We start from the raw sequence: 23,246 nt of genomic DNA on the forward strand, positions 1-23,246 counted from the left end.
GTGTTCAATATAAAGAAGAAGAAACGGAGGCATCCAGCTGGCCCATATAGACCTGAGAAAGGGCAGAAGGGAAGGCTGAGTTCTGCTGAAAGGAAAAACCTGAAAGGTGCTGAAGACTCGCTTCGAAGCCTTAAAAAGAAGGAACATGAGGTGGATACTGGACCAAATGCTCGTCTGTTGTACAGGAAATACATCTGGGGGAGAAAGAGTAAGTTTTTCTTTCATTATTTGGTGGTGTAGTCAGAAACGATACACCAAGGGTCTCTTCATCTTGTTGTTGGAAGTGAATCTGAAACAAATTAACTTAAAAGTTGTATGAAAAACAGCTTGCTCATATTGTTGAATGAAAGGAATGCTGTACCAATTTGGGACTTTTGCCTCTCTGATTGTGGTGTTGCCTTTAAATGGAGTAAGAACTGCAGTACAGACCCCAAGTTGTCCAGGCCACTAGTCTGTAAGTGACAAGACCAGTTGTCAGGTCAGTATACTTTAGTCAAAGAAAAAGATTAGATTAGGGAAGAAATCAATTAGTGACTTCATAAGTCAGGAAGTCAGGAAGACTAATTGATTTCTTCCCTAATCTAATCTTTTTCTTTGACTAAAGTATATTGATTGTTGTTGCACAAAATTTTGTGAAATGGCTGAACTCTCACATTTCTCAAAATGACTGAAATTTTTAGCCATTTCACAAAATGATTGATTTCACTATCTGACTGTAACATATATACTGGGGTTGTGCCCACAATGATGTCATATCTTATTGGGCATGTGTCCACAATGGATATAGCCTGATATTTCTTGTGTTGACCTCCCTTATTGAAGTGTCTCAAACTTTGTGAGTCTTGGGAAAAACCACTCTGAAGTCAATATTTTGCATTGGCAGAGCCAAGTGTTTGGTGGGTTGGGGTGTCCAGGGGGTTTGAATCACCCCCTTGAAAATTCCTAGAGCCACCTATGAACTGGTGCAAAAATTCTTTAATTTTTAACAGCCTTTTTATTTATGTACTGTACTGCTGTACTGTATGACCTCCATGAAATTGAAGCAGGCCCCCATTGTCACATTGATTATGTTTGTTGTTGGGCAATCAAGGATGTCTAGAGCAAGGCAATCTGTGATAAGTCAGTTGAAGTGTTGCTGCCACCACAGTCACCCTCAGTCAGTATAGATTACATAGGAACACAGTGACAGGGTTCAGCATTTTATCTGTGTGTAGATAGTGGAAGGACATCGAGTTTCTCTGTTTAGCTGATCTGTTTTATTTTTTTAAAATATTTATTACACGACAAAAGCAATCTGATATTTGGCTCTTTTGCATCATATATTTATTCTCTGTTTGTGAAAAGCATTATGTGAGTGTAGTGACCCAAGAATGGTTGATTGTTTTTTGTTGTTTTTGATTGGTTGCTAAGTGACTGAAAAAAAAATATGTATTTAATTTCTTTCATGTTTTTAAGTAAGGGGCACTGATGCGGAGCGAATAAAGTTTCTCGCCAACGGTCGAATTACGAAACCAAACCGCAAATTGGTCAGCGCCTGCTCCTTCGACTGTGACGGACAAAGGAACTGGGCTCCTGTCCATATTAGCAGAATTTCTTCACCTAAACAGTCAGGAGGCCGGATGCCCATCATATGCCATTATTTAAAAATATCCATGGTATTCCTTGTCAGATCGTAACCAAATATCCCAGCAGTGTAGTTCTTTTCGCATGCTTGGATGGTATAGTTACTGATCCAATTTGATCCTATTTCTGTGTTTTTAACCTCAATATTTAATCATGTTACATGAAAATATGATGTCTACAGGCACGTAGCAAGCCATTTGTTTCAGTACGGAAGATTGCAAAGCTTTATATATATAGGTAGTTTTGAGTGTTGGTTCAGCTGTGATAGCAAATATCATACGTAAATTTTGGTAGCTATGGTAGCTACAGTGGTTTATTATTTATGATAATAAAAACACACAGTTGATTTATTTGAATTCGTAAACAAAAAACGATGACTTTACCTTTGGTAGAGAAATCTGAAAATTTTCTTACGTAAAAAAGCCCTTATTTCACCTATTTACCCAAGTACACAGCAAATGCCTGTGTGTATTCCTTATGTAACAAAATTCCGTTGGTATCCTCAAAACAGTTTCGGCCCATAAGTGTTTTCAGACTGCATGCGACACAGAGTTTACATCTTCCTTGCTGTAACTCGCGTTTCATGGTGTTATTTGTCACCATTCTCTGGATGGTCAATTAATGAATTTATAACAGGTATAATTAGTAGTAACACCACTTTGGTTACTCAACAAAGGTTCCCATTTGGCATTTCAACTGTCTGGGGTAAATACTCAACTTTATAAATTAAGGTCTGTAATGGCAGATGTATTGTATGTTATGTAATATGTGCATGTAAGTGATGCAAGAGGGTTTATCAGCTGAGTTACAAAAACAAACATCGATGAAAAGATTAACCGATAACACACTGATTGATTAATTGCTTTTATCTTCTAGCGGATTTGTCAAAAGGCAGTAAAGAGTGAGTGCAAAAACAACATCCTCCCTTCAAAGAATTAACCACCCTTGCGTTGATTGATTGATTGCTCATTATTGGTTAACTAACTTACTTAGAATAGCGGACATCATACAGTTAGTTGCCAGGTGTGCTATCTTGGGTGACCAGTGATAGGTTTATCAGGTTTTCACCAACGAAAGACGTGAAACGATGTGTCACTTTTTCGCAAACTAGACAGTTGTAAGACACGTGACATAGAGCAGGATTATTTACCAGCTGCAGATGAATGGAATACGATTTCTTTTACGTGGATATTGATGGATACATTCCTGAACAAGACATTGTTGCTATAAAATTAGTCTGTTTTACATTCATTATTTGCATTTTGTTTTAATTTATTTGTTGTAGCATTCAGCAGAATCTGTATGACAGAAAACACACACTAGATCGCGTATGTGTGTGAAATAAGGATCCACATTGGCAATCTATACAATGTATAAATGTTGCTGTTATGTTAGAAATTTACTATGAGTATAAGCAGATCGTGTGTTCTTTTATTAATTTTCAGAATCATACAAATATGACAATAAACTAATTAGGGTTTAATATAGAGACGTACATTGGCTTCGTTATTTTTCCGTCCTAATAGATTTTTACCATTTCTACCACTGGCAGATGATTAACCTTCAAAGTGTTTCATTTGTTTTCATCATACATTTGTTATGAAGTAAAAATGACTTCACCTAAGTTGATCTGTCTATAATTAAACTATCAATTGCGCTTACGGACTGCGCAGCAGAGGTCATGAACCAGTCACGAATTCTGGGATATCATCCGGGTACTCACGGGAGAAAAACAATAACAAAAGTTTACACCAGTCCACGGAAATTGCTCCGCATCAGTGCCCCTTTAAGTCAGAAATATAAGGAAGATATTTATTTATGCGACTTTTATGTCTTCTATTTATCATCCTTTCACCTTGATAAATCCCATCTTATTTCTCCTTACGTTTCATGTATTTTATCAACAATGAAGGATTCATATTGCTTGTTGTAGATAGGAAAGATTCATTAACATTTCCTTTTTGAACAAGATCAGATCTTTCTGAATCATGATTATCAACACAATAAGATTTTGCTGTGATATATTCTTAATATGAAAACAGGACAGTTTTCTCTGAGCTTATGACATTTTTATAAATGTGGCCAGGCTATATTTGTAACAGCCACAGTTACACATGCTTAGATTGGATCTTTGGAAATAATTTAAACAGTGATGATTGTTAATGTAAGTGCCTGTCATCAAGGTTTGTCATTGACTTCTTAACCTATTCTTTAACTTCAAATTTACACTACTAACAGAAGAAGCAAATATACTTCATGGTGTCATGTGTCTTTCAGTTTCCAAATGCACTATTTATGATGGCTGTAATGTTCCCAACACACACAGACACACCATTCCACAAATTCCTTCTCCTAAGACATGTAAATCTTTAAAAAGGCATTCCTTCCCCACAAAATATGACAATATATATGAAAATATTTTATGTATGAAAGCTGAAGCTCACACCCTTCTGTGGTACCCGTAGTGTTTTGCTACAGTCAACATGGAAATCTATAACATTTGCTACTGTGCCTCAGTGTTGCCAGACAAAGTGCAAGAGCTTCAGTGACATGTCATTGGTTTATTACCTTGCGTGGACTGAACAGTTGCCAGTCTCTGTAGTAGCTACGTAGCAGGTCAGCAAGTTATGACCCACCTTCTGGTTGGTTACCATGGTCATTGGTGGTTGTCACCAATGACTGGCCTCTAATGTGATGGTAATTATGTGATGAAACAAAGCAACAAAATAGTTCCTATAGTGACATGACGTCCTATGTGTGACTCTGACTTAATAATGAACATGCATTTGTGAATCACTGTTAAATAGCAATGACACCAGGTGTTCTAAAATATAAGGAGTCATTTGTCTTGCTTTGGTCCAACAGCCAAACATGATGACCTTTTGAGAGATTAAGTGACAAAGTACTAATTGCCAGCTTCCATGGATGAGAAGTCAGTGTTTGATAAAGCCTAGATCACCATGTGAACATGACTTGTTTGTAAGAAAATTGCTCTCGTATCCAAAGTTGCTTGCCACTAGCCTCATGCCTCTTATCACATTGTCACATTTCAATCTATAATCTGTCTTTCATATGTTTATTTTTGGACAAGTCAACACATTTATATAGGCACATGAAACCAGCTTACAGTGGTGAAATATCCATAAGCATGAAAAATATAATTCTGTTTGTGTATATACCATCCATATTCTCTCATTGAAGAATAAGGAGCATGGCCACATTCTTGTATTAAACTGTAAAGTCCACCTTCTCCCTGTGACAGTTATATGGTATAGCTATATGGTTATTGTGCAATAGAAAATGTAAAACACACCTGAAGGCTTCCATCAGGTCTGTCCACTCATATGTCAGAATAAGTGTGTTTGTTATGGAAGAAGACAACAGTCAAGTCACTTAATAAGTTATACACATGGTATGGTTACTCAGTCAATAACTTCTTTCATGGAATAAGTGAGCAGAGTTGAGTTTGATCATAGTAATTGGTTGTTGTGGTCATTGTACTTGCCTTAAATTTAACATGATTTGCTTTGATAAATCCAGGGATCCAACCACTGATCATCCGTTGTTGAGGAAGACTCTATCCACATGGCCAGGTGGTCCTCTGTAAGAGAGTGGCAGAGTGACTGATTATTGATATCATACAGTCATAAAGTTCTCAGCTTTTGAACTCTTTACTACTGAACCTGTTTACAAGGACCTGAATCTAGCACTGAAACCTGAAATTTAATTTTGACTTTTGTGAAACATTGAAATATAAAGCCAGTATTCATATCTTCAGAAAATTACTTTGATTTCTTGACATCGTGTGTATAATCTTCCTAATTTTAGAGTGGGATACAGCCAGCACCATGTGTACTTGCATAAGAGAATGAACATATTTTCTGTGTGATTGGATCTGAATATAGCCAGGCATTATGTCGGTTGGCACAGTCACATTACAAGTGTTATAAAGGGGTACATGGGTGTGCTGTTATAGGGAGGCTTATCTACTTGTGTGGGTAATCTCAGTCAGCATGGGGAGAAGGGAACAGATTTTATCATGGCACAGAATAGAATGGCTTTAGGATACTGACTTTGTGAAAGTTGGACGCTTTTGTTCTTGTGTGCTCTCGTCACTTGTTGGCAGTTATAAATGAGAGACATCCTGAAGAGTGTTTCAAGTTGTGAATATCTTGTAAATGGAGTGGCGATGTGTTGAAACAAAGACTGGCCAGGTGTTTGATCTACATGCAATGTTTACTGAAGGTAAGTATGATTGATATGTAATTGACTTATATTTGCCTGTTCTTTGAAGGAATTTGTAAGCAAGACTAATACCTGACTTCTGTATGTGTTCACTGGAATTCAGGATCTGATACAGGTAGTTATACATTGCTTATTACTGTTGTGAAAGAGAGACACATTCATTTGTGGTGTACATGGTTAACATAGGGACAGTGAACAGGTAGGTGATGTTAACCAATTCAGTGAAAGTAGTTGTTTTGGTAATGGGACATTAACATGATGAAGTTCACATTTATTCCAATTTCCTTTTATGCAGATCATCTTTTTTAAATGAGTTAGATACAGGCTGATCAATACATGTGCAAGACACATGGGTATGATACATGAGCAGGACACCTGCTTATTAGAAATGAGTAAGACACCTGGATATAGTAAATGAGTAGGACACCTACTTGTAAGAAAGTAAGACACCTAGGTATGGTACATGAGTTGGATACCTGCTTATTAGAAATGACTAAGACGCCTGGGTGTGGTAAATGAGTGGGACACCTGCTTATTAGAAATGAGTAAGACACTTGGGTACGGTTAATGAGTGGAACACCTGCTAATGAATAAGACACCCATGCACAGTAAATCAGTAAGACACCTGGATGTGGTAAATGAACAGGACACCTACTTATAAATGAGTGAGACACCTAGGTATTATAAATGAGTTGGAGGCCTGCTCATTAGAAATGAGGAAGACACCTGGGTACTGTTAATGAGTGGAACATCTGCTTATTATAAATGACCAAGACACCAGTGTATGTTACACGAGGAAGACACCTGGGTATGGTAAATGAGTAGGACCCCTGGTTATATATGGGTAAGACACCTGCGTGTGGTAAATGGTTAAGACACCTGTATATGGTAAATGAGTAAAACACATGTGTATGGTAAAAGAGTAAGATACCCTTGGTATGGTAAACGAGTGACATACCTTTGGTATGGTTAGTGAGTAGGACCCCTGGATTATGTATGAGTAAGACACCCATGTATTGTAAATGAGAAGACAACTGGTTATGGTAAAGTGTTTTTGTAGATGAGTAGAACACACTGATATAGTAATTAAGGTAGACACCTGGGTATGGCGATTAGGTTAAACACATGGCTATGATAAATGAGTATGATACCTAGTTATAGTAAACAAGTAGGACACCTAGTTATGGTGAACGAGTAGGACACCTAGTTATGGTGAACAAGTAGGACACCTATTATGGTAAATGAGTAGGACACCTAGTTATGGTGAACGAGTAGGACACCTAGTTATGGTAAATGAGTAGGGCACCTAGTTATGGTGAACAAGTAGGACACCTATTATGGTAAACGAGTAGGACACCTAGTTATGATAAACGAGTAGGGCACCTAGTTATGGTAAATGAGTAGGACACCTAGTTATGGTGAACAAGTAGGACACCTATTATGGTAAACGAGTAGGACACCTAGTTATGATAAACGAGTAGGGCACCTAGTTATGGTAAATGAGTAGGACACCTAGTTATGGTAAATGAGTAGGACACCTAGTTATGGTAAATGAGTAGGACACCTAGTTATGGTAAATTAGTAGGACACCTAGTTATGGTGAACGAGTAGGACACCTATTATGGTAAATGAGTAAGGACACCTAGTTATGGTAAACGAGTAGGACACCTAGTTATGGTAAACGAGTAGGACACCTAGTTATGGTAAATGAGTAGGACACCTAGTTATGGTGAACGAGTAGGACACCTAGTTATGGTAAACGAGTAGGACACCTAGTTATGGTAAATTAGTAGGACACCTAGTTATGGTGAACGAGTAGGACACCTAGTTATGGTAAATGAGGACACCTAGTTAAGGTAAATGAGTTAGATAGATGGTAAAAGAGTAGGACACCTGGTTGTGATTGTTGATGGTCGCAGATATGTCTCAGTAGTCCAAGGAACCATCTGTGTCAATGCCCAGGCTGTGTGTAAAATGTACCAAGCGTTTTTCATCACTCTAGTCATTCATGACCTGTATTTGAAAGCTAACCCATTACTGACATAGTCTTCAATAGGACAGATAATCCCCTTATCATGTTCCTGTAGTAATTTAACTAAACCATTTAAATGAACCACAGGGGACAAGAAGTACCACACCAGTTTACTGACACAACACAAGATATTTATTTATGCCTTTCTGGTACCAGTGTAAATGTTGGAAAATTGTACAGTGGCACTGAGCACCATACTGATGGATTTTAGGCACTGTATATGTATTATTTTTATTATTGTTATTATTTGAGATATTTGTTACACACTACATACAAACTTTGTTTCTGAGAACAAAATGCTCATGAGTAGTGTTCTGATAAGCACATACGATTGGGTATACATTGTTTGTGACAGACCTCCCTTCGCTAGATCATAACCTCTTGAAGTCAATCTACACCATCTTTGAGGTATCTCTAGCTCTGTTTCACTTCTAACAGGACTTTTCATACTTTCTTTTTTCCTTTGGTTGCAAGACGAATGTGATGGATTATTGATTGCTTGCAAAAATATTTTGCTTCCTTTGAATTTTCATACTTTAAATGCTTGGTGTTTGGCAAGAAATCAGATTTAAGCTTTACATTACAATGCTGTACAATAAATCCTTATGACAAATATAAGGATTTGTTTTATTTGAGTATCTTATGCAAACAATCCCTGGATGTTGAGTGTGCATGGATTAAATGTTAACTATTGACCCTTGCTATGTGTAACACACCAGGATTGGTATCAACTATTGATCCTTGCTATGTGTAACATACCAGGATTGGTATCGACTATTGATTGTTGCTATGTGTAGCATACCAGGATTGGTATCAACTATTGATTGTTGCTATGTGTAGCATACCAGGATTGGTATCAACTATTGATCGTTGCTATGTGTAACATACCAGGATTGGTATCGACTATTGATCGTTGCTATGTGTAGCATACCAGGATTGGTATCAACTATTGATCCTTGCTATGTGTAACATACCAGGATTGGTATCGACTATTGATCCTTGCTATGTGTAACATACCAGGATTGGTATCAACTATTGATCCTTGCTATGTGTAACATACCAGGATTGGTATCAACTATTGATCCTTGCTATGTGTAACATACCAGGATTGGTGTCGACTATTGATTGTTGCTATGTGTAGCATACCAGGATTGGTATCGACTAATGATCCTTGCTATGTGTAACAATTGCCAGGATTGGTTGACAGTTTAACCTTGCTATGTTTAACATACCAGGATTGGTATCAACTATTGACCCTCGCTATGTGTAACATACCAGGATTGGTATCAACTATTGACCCTTGCTATGTGTAACATACCAGGATTGGTATCAACTATTGATCCTTGCTATGTGTAACATACCAGGATTAGTTGACAATTTAACCTTGCCATGTGTAACATACCAGGATTGGTATCAACTATTTAACCTTGTTATGTGTAAGGAACCAGGATTAGTATCAACTATTTAACCTTGTTATGTGTGAGATACCACGACTGGTATTGACTATTGATCCTTGCTATGTGTAGCACACCAGAATTGGTTATCAGTTATATGTTACCAGGCAAAGTGTAGCACATCAGGACTGATGTGTATTATTTTGCAAGACAGTGTGTGATATTTAATGTGACCATGAGTAACCTTCATGGTTTAATCTTAATCTTCACACCTGTAACATATGTGTCCAGGTAACAGTTACTCAATGTTGTCAGTGGTGTTATAGTAGGGAGAGCTGTTCAGCTTGTGCAGAGCCAATCTGGCTTCATGCAATCTGCATGTATAAATACAGGCTTACCAACAAGGGCATAGACAATAACCACTCGTGGAAATATCTTTATATGGTGGTCACTAATAACACCCAGATTAATAAGTGTCAATGTGGAAACAACATTGTGATACTAATTATAGAACCTTGAGGTCATGGGAGTTCGGGCTCAGTTTGATGCAGGTTTGATATACCTACTTTGAAAACTCCCTTTTCTCTCATGTATACTTTAATAACATCTCGACCAGGATGATCAAAGGTTTTCTAACAGAAGATTCTGATCAGTAGGTATTTGTGTACAATGCAATGCAGATCTGAACGCATGAATAAGTTGACTGTTCAGAACTGTAGGGTCACAAAAATAATTCATCTCGTTAGTATTTTCTTGTCCCAGTTGTCAATTCTGTATGAACTTCATAGATACGCTCGTCTTGCTGTAGGACAAAATGTCTCGGTTAATCTTGTTTACATTTGAACACTTCATGATTTGTGTGTTTGCTGCATTATAATTAGTACACATTTAAAATGGGATTCTGAATTTCATCATTTGTTGTTAAAATGTACTTGTCAAGGTGAAATGTTTTCATGTCACGCCATCATGAAGAACATTATCTCATGTTGCTCATGAAGGTACTTGATAGCATATAATTCAGTCCACATCTTACTCAGCCTCAGTGTTCACTAATGTGTACTGTATATTGTTCAGTATAATCCACATATTTTTTAATATATCCAAATTTGTTAGAAGCAGGGTGAGTATTATCAATGGTATAATAATTTTGATGTTTTTATCCAACTGCACAAGAGCATGTCATACGGGAACTACCAGGTTGACAAATCAGAAATTGAATCATGTAAACTATCTGGACTTATGCTTTTAAAAATGTTTTATCAATTTTATTCAAACCTTGATTCAGTATTCTTTTCTTTAAATTCACTGAAATCTTAAGTGAAGTTATTGGCAGCACACTAACTCACCAATATTTACAGCAACTGCCCTCAGATTACCTCACCTGCTGCTTTGAAACAAATTTTAGTTGGTTGTACTTGATGCAATGCTTTGACTTGTTAAAGTCATATTTGTTTAGAGTGTGACTATTATATCAGCTGAAAATATGAGTTAATAAGGTATATGTGCATGAAACATTACTGACCACAAGCTACTTTAATGTATGTCACTATATTTATATACTGACATAATGTTTTAATGCTATCATTAATTTTGATTTCTGTTTAAGATAATCAAATGAGTTTATGTTTTTTTTCATGTTTTCTATTGCTTGATTTCTTTACATTACTAAATATCTGAAGAAATGATGGTATCAGTTTGCCTCAGGTATGTGTGTTCAGTAATGAAAGTGAAATGTATATTACATATAGCAGTTGTATGTTGCTATGGTGGCAAGCCAGACATGTCTCAATGACAGGTTGACAAATGATCCTAAACGGAAACACATACCCGTCTCAACCAATGGTTGGTAGATAAACATTCTTTGTCTTCGTCAGACATGCAATCACCTGCATGTGTTTTGTTAGGAACCAGGGTCATTGATGACCATGTGTTATAAACTCATCACGATATACGGAAAGTAACTACATATTTAGGAAAGTAACTACAGAAGTTCAGTTGGATTTTTACTTGGTTATGGGACTTGTTGAGAAATGACAAGCATCTGGCTTAAGAAGGATGTACTCCGAAGAAGGAGAGGTACAACTTGGTAAATATGTGATATGTTTTCTTTGGTAATGATGAAGTTGATGTGATATATTGTATAGATTGAGTTTATCTCATGAATGTGTTTTGGGATATATGGTAAATGTCCTGTTTAGGAATACACATTTTATCAAGCGGGCCTTGGTAAGTCAAATTTATAATGTGTGTTCCTAATATATGGCACTAAGCATCTGAATACAACTGGTCAGTGATGTGTCATTGGATCATATAGCTCCAACTGAAATTTAAGTTTTAGGCAATTGCATAACTGTGGAAGTTAACGCAAATTGTTTTTATTTACCTGGTGTGGCAATCCATTAGCCCCTACCTGCACTAGAGTAATTATCCTTTGATAAGGGGAATCTACCCAATCCTAGTCTATGAGACATCATATATATTAGACTGTGTCTGGCCTTTCATAAGGTTATGAAATGCAGAACGTAGACATAGTTTGTTGATTCAAAATTTTTAAATTTGACAAAAAGTCCTTTTGATGTAAAGGTCTACAAAGCACAAATATGGGAACTGATTCCACAGGAAAAGTGTCCTTGGTGAGTTGTTTTGCAATGTATATTTTCAAAGGTGCCCAATGTTGAATGTCGTAGCTGCATCCCACTTAGACTCTGACTCTTGTTGTTTTGATAATGATAACTATTATCAGGGTAGATTCTTCATCTCTGGATATACTGTGCCTATGTTTGGTTCAATGGATAAATTATTTACATTGCATGAGTCGAGGGCATGATGACTGGTGGCCAATGATGACTTGGTGGGCATGGGGTTTAAGGTGCTCAGTGGACCTGTTGATACTAAATTTGAATCCAGACATGTCAGATTAAGATTCCGGTGCTGTTAATACTGTGTATGTATTCTTTGAACTTGATGTAAAATTTGATGTACAGATGCTGCCTGTATCCTGATCTGTGCAAAGTTGATGCACTACGACATAAGTTTTGTGCTTTAGTTTTTTATTTAAGCAAATTTGCTCCATAATTATTGGGAACATTGTTGCTTGTTTCAAAATCAAACAATACTTTGTTTATGTGTTGGCTCAGGCTACAAAATTTCCTCTTTTCTGATATAAATTATTAGGTGTGACATGGAAATAGATCATTGTATAATTTGTACTGCTATTGGTTTTGGTAATAGTTTAGTTCAGAAGAACATGTTTTTCTCTTTATTTCTAGAGTTTGTTTTGATGACAATGTGGTACATATAGATATTGCTTTTTGCTTCTTTTGTTTACAGCTCGTCCTCACAATCATGGTGATCTTGACATATCAGGAGAGCTTCAAGGATACCGTTACCGCGGTTATGCCACAAACAATGCTTTCCACCCAGGCAGATACTTCCGTGCAAATGGCTCTTTACCAAACAGACGCTGGCCAGGAGCCTTCGGGACAGCCAGCAAAAATGCTTATGTTTCTTCGGAAAATGTGTGTATGAAACCCAAAGTCATCACAATAGTGCGCAATGGAAATCGTCCAAGAAATAGTGTTAAGATCTTACTCAATCGGAGAAGTGTTCAATCATTTGAACAGTTAATGGCAGACATATCTGAGGCATTTGGACCAAAATGGAAAAATAACAAAGTGCGGAAATTATACACAACAAAAGGACGTGAGGTTCAGGGTATTTCAGACTTTTTCCGCCACGATGATTTGTTTGTGGCAAGTGGTAATGAAGCCATTGTTGAGGAAGATCTGAGAGATATTCTACAGGAGATGTATCCAGACTGTAGCCCTCATGCCAAAAATCTTCATAAAGAATGGGAAAGGTCAAGAAAGAAGAAACATGCTGCTCCTGTGCACCGAGAAGTAGACACAGACAAACGGGACAGCGGTTTTGGAGAGCCAAGTGAAGGAAGCAATAGCAATAGGGATTCAGACCATGAGGCAACACAGACAGGTCGAGGTCGTCCTGAAGAGATTCGCAGGAGAGACAAGAGAGATAAAGACAAACACAGCCTGAGTCCTTCCAAAGACACTGCAAGAGATTCCCTTTCAGAGACTCCTCGGGAACAGCCGAAAGATGCATTTGGGAAGGGTATCTATGACGAAAGGGAGCGAGCCAGACGACGACAGCAGAAGATGTTGGAGTCTGAGAAACGGGCGTTGGAGGATGAACGAAGAAAACGTGGGCTTGTTCCTCTGAAGGCTCAAGATGATCCTTTCAAGAAGATGAAAGAACGAGAGAAAGAGAAATTAGAGGCAAGGAGGAAGAAGGATCAAGAAAAGAAGAGACAAATGGAAGAAGAGGAAAAGGAACGGAGGAGAAAGGAATTTGAGGAGGCAGAGAAAGCTGCTCGAGCTAGGAAAGCAGCTGCAGAAAAGGAGGAACGTGAAAGGGAAGAAAGAGAAAAAGAAGAAAAAGAAAAAGCTGAGCGAAAGAGGGCAGAACAAGTGAAAGAAAAGGAAGACAAGATTGTGGAAAAAGAGAAAGTGAAAGACAAAGAAAACAAGGAAACAAAAGACAATAAGGATAATAATAACAGGGATAATAAAGAGAACAAAGATAATGAGAAACATCCAGTGAAGAAACGACAGAAGACTAAGATTGTGAGAAGGACAAAAGCAGAGAGGCAAATTCCGAATGATGAGCCTGTGTTGGAAAAGTATGACCTTGGTAGGACTTTAGGAGATGGTAATTTTGCTATTGTGCGGACTTCTAAATCGAAATCTACAGGACAGGAGTTTGCAATGAAGGTTATTGACAAACCAAAGCTAAAGGGTAAAGAACACATGGTGGAGAATGAAATTGAGATTATGAAAGACTGTAATCACCACAACATTGTCAAACTATATGAGGAGTTCGAAACACCAGATAAACTCTATCTGGTAATGGAACTTGTTAAGGTAAGATTTTTATTGTGTGTTTGTATGTGTGGTACACTGTGGTAGTTGAAGGTTGATGCAACTAAAATAAACAAAATTAAAACACAGTTATCATTTATTCATGACATATTATATATTACTACAAGTGTACAATGGCAAATGAAAAGTGCAATATTTTTGTACTAGGGTTTACTACCCTCGGAACAAAGCACCTGGGATACCGAAGTCAATCAGAGCGGCTGGGCATGTAGGGAAGACTTTCATTGGCTAGTTCATTTACCTATATACTCAGGGCTCTTTGTTTATGGCATATAGCCAGATAGGTGTTAAATTAAAATTGCATGTGGTCAATAATTGAAAATGCGTTTTGCATATTGTCATTAGCAGTTAAGCTTACACATAGGTTTTAATAAAACAGACATTGAGAGACATTGTCTGTGACAGAGACTGCTTATCACAATCAACATGTTTCTCTATGTTGATTATTTACTATTTGTTGTTTTGTGTACACAACCAAGATTAGACTACTCCCTTCAAGCTTTTTATACCATTTTTCAAATTTGTGAATCGTTTGAACTCCAATTTCATATTATTTTTCAACTTATAAGTTGAATTTGCATTTTTGATAATTTGCTACACTAAGTCCATACTGAAAGGTATCAGAATCTGCAAAGTTGTGTTTTGCTTTGCATGTAAGCTTTAAGCATGTTACTTTAAAGCACTTTCAAGGCAGGTACAAGTTTGTCTCTGATATAGCAACATTAACTGTGAAGCTGTCAAAAACATTTTTATGCAGTAATGTCATCCTACCTATATGGACAACCCCCAAAGTAAATAAAAGGTGTGCTTATAAATAGTCAAGTTTGGATATGATACACCCGTGATTGAAGTTGTAATCAATGTGCCATGCCATCATGATATAGTGACATACAAACAACTGAATCACTGTATGTCCAGCTAGCAAATCTGTATGCCAAATTGAGTTGCCTGACAAGCATAGATTGCTCAGGATCTATTCTAACCTGGAGACTCTGTCAACTGTTGCTAGATTTGATGTTTGCTGGGACTATACTTGTGTAGGGTTCTGTCATTGTCCTGTTGTATATTTACAGCAGCACTAGATGGCTGCTAATCAATGCCTCCATTAAGTAATCCAATATCTTTCATGGATTTCACAGTCTTGCACTGCAAAGTATTCATTTCATGTTGACTACATCACAAGCAGAACCTGTTGGGTCCATTTTGTGACTCGTGCTGAAGATTCTGCATGATGTCATTATTCTTTGAACTTGATCAGTGAGTGAGGTAATATTGAAGTAGTTGGGAAAGTGAAACAATCAGGTGTGGTATGTGATGAGCATTCACTTATATCAAACCCACGTGCTCTCGGTGTTTCATTTTATGGGCATATCCCCTTGTAATACAAACTAATAATAGCAGTTTGAAACTGTGTTCATTTGTCCATTGTGATAAGTTGAATGAAATTCTGAGATTAAAATATTCAGATGGCAAAGTAAAATTATGAAGATATATAATCTTAATTTCACATTTTTCGATTTATTTTGGGGGGGTTTAAAGTGAAATTTGTCTGTCCATTTTCATTGTAAACAGACTAAATACTCTAGGAACTTATAAGCAGGGTGTAGGACTTAATGTTTAGGTTAGGAATATTTACTCGAACATTAAATATGAATGTCAGTTCTCATGGTGATGAAGTGACATATGAAACTGTAACAGCTTGATAGAGTTTTGATGTAGAAGGTCATGACATAGAATGAGACATTGGTTGGTGCAAAAAGATTTGAATGAAATTAATATCAAATTACAAAATTATGTAAAATGTAAGATTTATGGGCAATAGTTTTCTATTCCACCAATTTTAAACCTGTGAATTGACTTATTAACTGATATCTTCCTAGATATATGCTCTCGTAAGTCAAATATGTCATTATTATTGTAGATCTGTATCTATGAAGGTTCCATTTGGATAATGGAAAGTTTTATGATAAACTAATCTTGAATACTAACAACAAAATTTACACCTTGAGCAAAGTCATTTATATAGTTTGCAAATAAAACAAAAAAAAAATTAACATCTTAACAATAGAGTAAAGTAATCTAGAAGAGTTCATGGACTTAAAATCATAATAATCATTTGGAAAGAAGCAAACTACCAATATAGTGCCATAATTCAGTTTCATGTGTATTTCCTGAAAATACCCCTAATACAAAACACCAGTATAAGCAAAAGGAAAAAGGGTATAATGAGAGTATCTTTTTAATCATAATGACATTTCAATGTACATTTTTCCTCCTGGATTTACCCACGACACAAGATTGTATATTGGTGTAACTTAAAGAAGAGAGAGATCTGGTTAAGATGGATCAAGGCCATCAACTGACCGTTCCTACTTCGTGTTATTATCTCATCTCTTACAAACACAGTATGCTATTGTTTTGCTGTTTCATTGATGTTTCATTCACTGTTGTACAGTAAGGCCTTAAACTAGACCACAGACAGCAAATTAGTTCTCAGAGATCCAGCGGTAGTTAAGAATATTAGCTCAAACACCATTTAGACTATCAGCTGTCAATACTTTGATAATAGTGTCTGTCAATTCTTATCCATTTTGAGATGTTGTTCTATGTAAATAAAGCTTTAATATACATAAGGCAGTACAAACTATTGCATATTAGATGATTATAAAGGTTGCTTAAAGTTCAGTCTAAGAGTTGGTAAGAGAGCCCATAATATAACTAATATGGTATACATTAAGTAATCTCCAACTAAATTTCCCATAATAACTGACAGATCCCAAACACAACTGTGCTATGTGTTCATAACACATGCTATTCCAACAAGCAGGTCAGTTCATTACACCTGGGGGATTAAAATGAAGTTATTTCATAGGCAGTGTTTCTCTGTATAAGCCTAAGCTTAATCTGAAACTGACGGCAGTTATGTCTGTTGCTGACATTGACAAGTTTCAAATTACAGGACATCAAGCCGCACATGCCAATATAGCTATAGCCTTGGAGTGCTTCGTACAACATAGCAGTCAGAAAGCTTACACCATTATGAAATATTACTTTATCACTCAAACAACAAACACCGTCATTGAATATACCCTATCACTCCCAACAACAAATGCCATTATACAATATTGGTCAATCCTGTAGGGCGGCCGAGTGCACTGACGTTAGGCAGGGAATATACAGTGGGGAATATATGCAGTACTACCACGATAGCCAGTGAAAGAGGTCTTATACTCTCAGTATTGACATATGTGATATATGGGCCAGAATGTTCTAAATTTGTATTATTTCATGCATGATAAATCAGTTGTCCCAAACAAAGGTCTGTTGTTTGTACAAGGCTATGAAGTGTGAAGATTTGTAGGTATTGTTTATACTTTTTTATCCTTCTTCTGCTTCATTGAAACATATTGGTATATCCTGTCTGTATGAATTAATTTACATTTTGTTACTCCTTAGGATAAATGTTTCTGAAGCTTCACTTTTTGCTTTGTTTTGGAATAATTGTTCTCTGAGAATTCAAACAGTTTATTCACAGTTCAATTTAAAGTTTGTATATTATTTTATATTCTTAGTGTTATATTGCTCTGATTTAAAAGGTTTAAAAAATAAATTACCAAAGTATATGATTTGTATCAGTATAATTAGTGCAAAAATTTGGCTGTAGCCTCACATGACTTCTTGTAAAATATATTCTATCTAATTAACACTGAGTTTACACATACATTGTCTCTCTTTCACCGGAATTAATGTATAAGATTTTCTTAATTTTCTTATTTACAAATGGAACTGTTATTAAAAGCTGCTTCCTTGCTGAGTAAAACTGTTATAGGGCTACAAGTATCTCAGCGAGGTATTTTGAGCATATTTTCATTACAACTACTTGCTATAATGATCCCTCAGTCAGAATATTAGAGATGTTATCAGTTGTTAGGTAGCTAGTGCCAATTGTTGCGACCAATAACAGAGCGCTTTCATTCGATCATATCACTTGGGCATAAACTTACTTTCAAAGAAAGTATTATATTCAACTTGTCCGTGGGCCTGGGAGAAAAGTGACTGTACCACTTTGCATGAGACCATGCCATGGAATTTGATTCATTTCTTGTGTTGGAATCATGACTGAAAGCTCTGAGGGGGTAGTCAAGGGTATCTTTCACTTCTTAGTCATGCAAACTCACACATATTCAAATAGCACTTTAATTTTATTTGGAATTTCCTACTTGGATGTGAAAGCCAGATTTGATATGGCCATGACTGGCATGCTTGAATTGAAAAGAGGGAATTATGTATTTTGTGGTTGATCACAACAGTTGAGACTACTTTGTGGTTATTCTGTGTTGCAGCATTTGTTACTGGACTTTCTATTCTTTTTCTCATCAATGTCGCACAGTAGCTCTTGACAAGAGATGTATTGTCAAAACACAATTGCAAATCCTTAGAATTACATGACATTTGCCCATCACATGTCTCAGAGAAGCTTATAGTTTCATTTTGATGTAATATGTAACCTATTTATTTCTGAAAACAATTGCTGTTTTCATTTATATTGTTCACCATAATGAAGACAAATTACTATTGTGCTTCTAAGCAGAATCACAGACAACTTTAGAATATGATTATCAAATATAGAAACATTGCAATCATTATGAAAAAGGTGTGTTAAAACCTCTGCTTCATTGCCTTCTTTGAAATTAATTGAAATGTTAATGAACTAAGATTGATTTTGATTATAGTTACGTATTATAAGTTTATGTATGCTCCTGAATTCACAATTAGTTTAGAAAGTGGTCATGTGTACAAATATTAATGTAATACAAAGCCTAGTCTTCCCATCCATGTGTACTTCCCAAATAAAACATTTATTACATGTCTTTACTGTGCTGCTCAAATATACAGAAGAAACTATGAACTTTCATATGAATTTTGGTCTCTTGCATTCATATTACAGCCGTGAAGGTGGTGAGAGGGTGGCTTTTAATATGGTAAATGTGGTTAAAAAAAAAAAAAAAGTAATAATAATAATTGATTTGTATAGCACCTTATAATTTTCTACCAACTTTTGCTGCTCAAGAGAACAGTTTTCTGCAAAATGATGTGTAGGTCTCTGCACTTTTGATGTTTTGTGGCAGGTGATTTCACAAAGTAACAGGGAGCCTTCACAGAGAGTGCTTTATCACCCATTTTGCTGTTTGTGTCTGGGATTGTGAGGGGGTAATTTTCTGCTGGACTTTACTATTTGCATTTGTCTCTTGGTCTGTGTTTATCTTTGTATTTTATTTTGTTATATTTCCCCACTCAATATGACCAACATGTTCGAAGCGTGTTTGATAATCCTTTTAATCAAGTGACCGTGGTACCTGTTTAAAATCAGTTTTTAAATAACAAAGCCTCCTACATAATGATTGTGACCACAACCAAATCCCACACCCAGTTCCCATATCGGTTGTTATTTATTCATTGTCTATTTGCATTACTGCTTATTGCCCTATTCATGGTCTGAGAGCTTTCAGGGGTTTATTGTAATTCCTGATTGAATACTGGTGAACACTTAGCCTAGTCATCGTGCAGACTCTGGGTGCGTTGTTAGGCCTGGACTAGTATACTGTTCAACACTAGAGTGGGCCCTAATAATCTAAGTGAGAAACTCTAGGTCAGCCACAAAATAAATAGCCACATATTGGTCTTCTATTTCGTTGATTAGTACCCTGTTTGATGTCATTCTTATCAATATTCTGATTGACAGTGTAGAGAATCATGTCTGGATCAGACAATCCAGTAATTAAGGACAGGTGTTAACAACAATCCACATGATCAGGGTGCAATGACACATGTTCATCTAAGTCACCGAGCCATTTAGTCACTTCCTATGACCAGTATATGTTGCCAGGGACCAATTCTTTCTCAAAGACCCCTCTATCTTGAACCTGTAATATACCCAGTATTGGTATGTAAGTTAAGGCTTAGGTGGATTTCATTATTGTTTGGTTTGGAATGTGTCTGCTCAAATTTGTGATTGAGTCCCACTTCTTGACCCATTTTGTTTCTTTTTCTGACCAGCATAAGGTGGTGGGGTGACCTAGTGGTAAGACTATGTGCTTGTCACACTTCAGACCCGGGTTCAGTTTCCCACATGCCCATTTCTGGTGTCCCCCATACTTACTCACTCAGACCTCTCAGGAACATAGCATTTTGTGGTTCACGCAACTGAGGGTCGAAAGGGAACCATGCTGTTATGCATAGTCAGTGCCCTGTGGGCATTTGGATAGCCTTGACGCATCAGTGTTTTATGTTCAAATTGATTTTTATATTCAACATTAATTCTAAATTTTAATATATATCCTACATTTTATTTCAATGGATAAACAATCAGTACTGAGAAAAAGATATTACTTGTTAAAATATCTTGTTAGTTGTTGTATGCATAAGAGAACCATTCCTGTTCGGCACTGTTGGTTTCTTGTTTCAGGATTGTGTTCAAATCCAGCCCTGTGTGTAATTGGATCAGGTTATCACATGGGGTTTTCATTGTGCTTTTACATCAGTATGTAAGGCAATCTCATTAAAATAAATATTTCATATTTCATCCCTGTGGATAAATATTGAAGGTCACCCCAACACAGAAATTAATGTCAGGTGAATGCTGGGCATCCCGATCAACTTTGTCCACTTATTCAAAATGAAGAATGCTTCAGTTCTGTAATCAGACAATACTGGCTTTCAGAATAAATCGGTTTCATCTAAATTCAGATATTTCCATCTTTGCAAATACCAGTATACCCTCCTTAATAACCCCCAAAACAGTGTGTGTATGGTTTCTACAACAATTTCATAGCATGGCATCATCATTCATTTGGAGATCATCAAGACTTATTGGTGGAATCTAAACTCAACCTGTTATGGAGAAGTCTACAGATCTTTATACAGAAAATGTATCTTAGGCCAGACCAATTCTATTTCTTGTTTTACACACTTTTGTCCTCTGAAAACCTAAAAAAGATAAATAAGTAACATTTCCAGTCAAGTAATATTCCTTCTAAATACTTAAAGTATTTTACCTTTGGCAATTTATGAAGTGAATATGGGTAAAAAAACAACAACAAAAAATGCAAAGAAGTATTTTCTTGTGAGTTTACATTATTAGCCAAATAAAAACATTAGGATTTAATTTTTTGAGCAGGGGAAATTAATGTTTATTTCTTTTTCTTATTCCTGAAAAATACATCAGGCGTATCTGTAAAACAAGAAATAAAATTAGTCCGGCTTTATCAGATCCTTGGTTTTAATGACATTGGTATACCAGGCACCAACACATAACTGCCAACATTGATTATATTTGAATCACACCTGAAGCAAAGTTTAACTACCCAAAGTCATTCATGTTAATATGTATATGGAATTCTACATGTAGTGAATTCATGACGTACAGTCTCCATTTGTTACTGTTTCTGAAACTGCTGTCTCATTTTGAAAGTGTAATTAAACACATTACACAGACTTGTAGTCCTCTGGTATTATGTCATTCAGTATGCATTATGATTGCACATGCCATAGAACGTAATGCAGCATTCTTTGCATCTTTTAAATTTTTTTACTGTCCTTAAGGTTAGACTAATTTTCATCTATGGTAAAGCAACCATTTTGCTGGTAGTTGAATTAATGTAGATTTAAGTAATTTTTTATTAAATGTGGACATTACCATATTTGCTAGTGTGTGAAATAGTTTCCAAAGTTTGCTGGGATATAAAGATGATATGTAAACAGTGTATGAAGTGGTTTCCAGATTTCGCTTGCCAGTCATGCTAGCTATGCCTGAAAGTTACTAGCCCACAAAAATATTCCCTTGCCTGAAATTTGAATGTAGACACAGGTTATATCATTAAGCTGCTGATGTTATGGACATCTGCTGAGTTCACAATCTTGCATGATTTAAAAGTGTGTCACAACTCAACATGTCAGAGAGAATGATGCATTCACTGGCCAGTGACTGTGGAGATTTTCTGGCCTAACTAGATTATTACTAGCCACAGGCTAAGGCCAGTGACTAATTTGCACACTGATTTTGTCCCCTCTTTGTGTGTTGTCATAGTTCAGTGATAAGCAAAATCAGACCACTTTCATTCATTATTAGCATCACTACAAGAATGGTAAATGAACAAATGAAGACGAGTTAACACAGAACCACTGCAATTTAACACTTGTATGTACTTACTTTTACTCAGCTGAGACAAAGAGAATGTATTACATGTTCACCAAGATCTGTCTTTTTGAAGGGCGGTGATTTGTTTGATGCCATTACCCAGAGTGTCAAGTTTGGGGAGGTAGACTCGGCCAACATGGTGAAAGACCTCTGCCATGCACTCTTCTACCTCCATTCTCGCAACATCGTTCACCGTGACCTCAAACCAGAAAATTTGTTGGTGAGTTGATCATAGAATGAATGTGTGACGTAGGACGTGGAGTGATCTGTAATTGTTTCTGTTACTAGGTGATGAGGTTGACCCTTAATGATTGGATATAGACTGGAGGTTATGTGTATCAGTGAAAGTGTTATCTTTGAAGTGTTATCTTTTTGTGAAAACTGAAGTCAAGTATAACAGGAAATCCTGTCACAGACAGTCTGATATTTTTGTCAAATTACTATTGATTCTGTGTTAAGGTTCTTATGTGCTTCAAGACTTGCTGCAAGTACAGCTGCAAAAGTGCTGATGTGGCAAAGTAATACAAATTTACTCTATCTTGTAGTGCTGCTATTACACAGAGCCACAATAAGGCTATGATGGCCATGATTCATATTTGTTTTAAGTCGTAACTCATCTTCTAAAGCATGAGTGATGACAGATCCAAATTGTGGTCATTGAAAGGGATCTCCATGATCGTGAGGCATCTCTATAATCGTAGCAAAATATTAAACATGTTCAATGACGAAATTCATTGTGATCTAAATGAGAGCCATTTCACACTATTTTATCATCATTTTCATTGTAGAAATGATAGGAG

General features: G+C 36.4%; 1 protein-coding gene across 1 annotated transcript in view; it reads left to right on the forward strand.

The window, feature by feature from the left end:
- The window catches only part of LOC137298953 (serine/threonine-protein kinase DCLK3-like), a 66,217-nt gene that overhangs the window by 38,577 nt on the left and 4,394 nt on the right, over positions 1-23,246 (forward strand). Inside the window, exons 3-4 of the mRNA XM_067831347.1 lie at positions 12,625-14,231; positions 22,520-22,666. Coding sequence (XP_067687448.1) covers positions 12,625-14,231; positions 22,520-22,666 — 1,754 coding nt within the window. The remainder of the gene's footprint in view (positions 1-12,624; positions 14,232-22,519; positions 22,667-23,246) is intronic.

The sequence above is a fragment of the Haliotis asinina genome, chromosome 10, assembly GCF_037392515.1.
Source record: "Haliotis asinina isolate JCU_RB_2024 chromosome 10, JCU_Hal_asi_v2, whole genome shotgun sequence".
NCBI lineage: Eukaryota > Metazoa > Mollusca > Gastropoda > Lepetellida > Haliotidae > Haliotis > Haliotis asinina.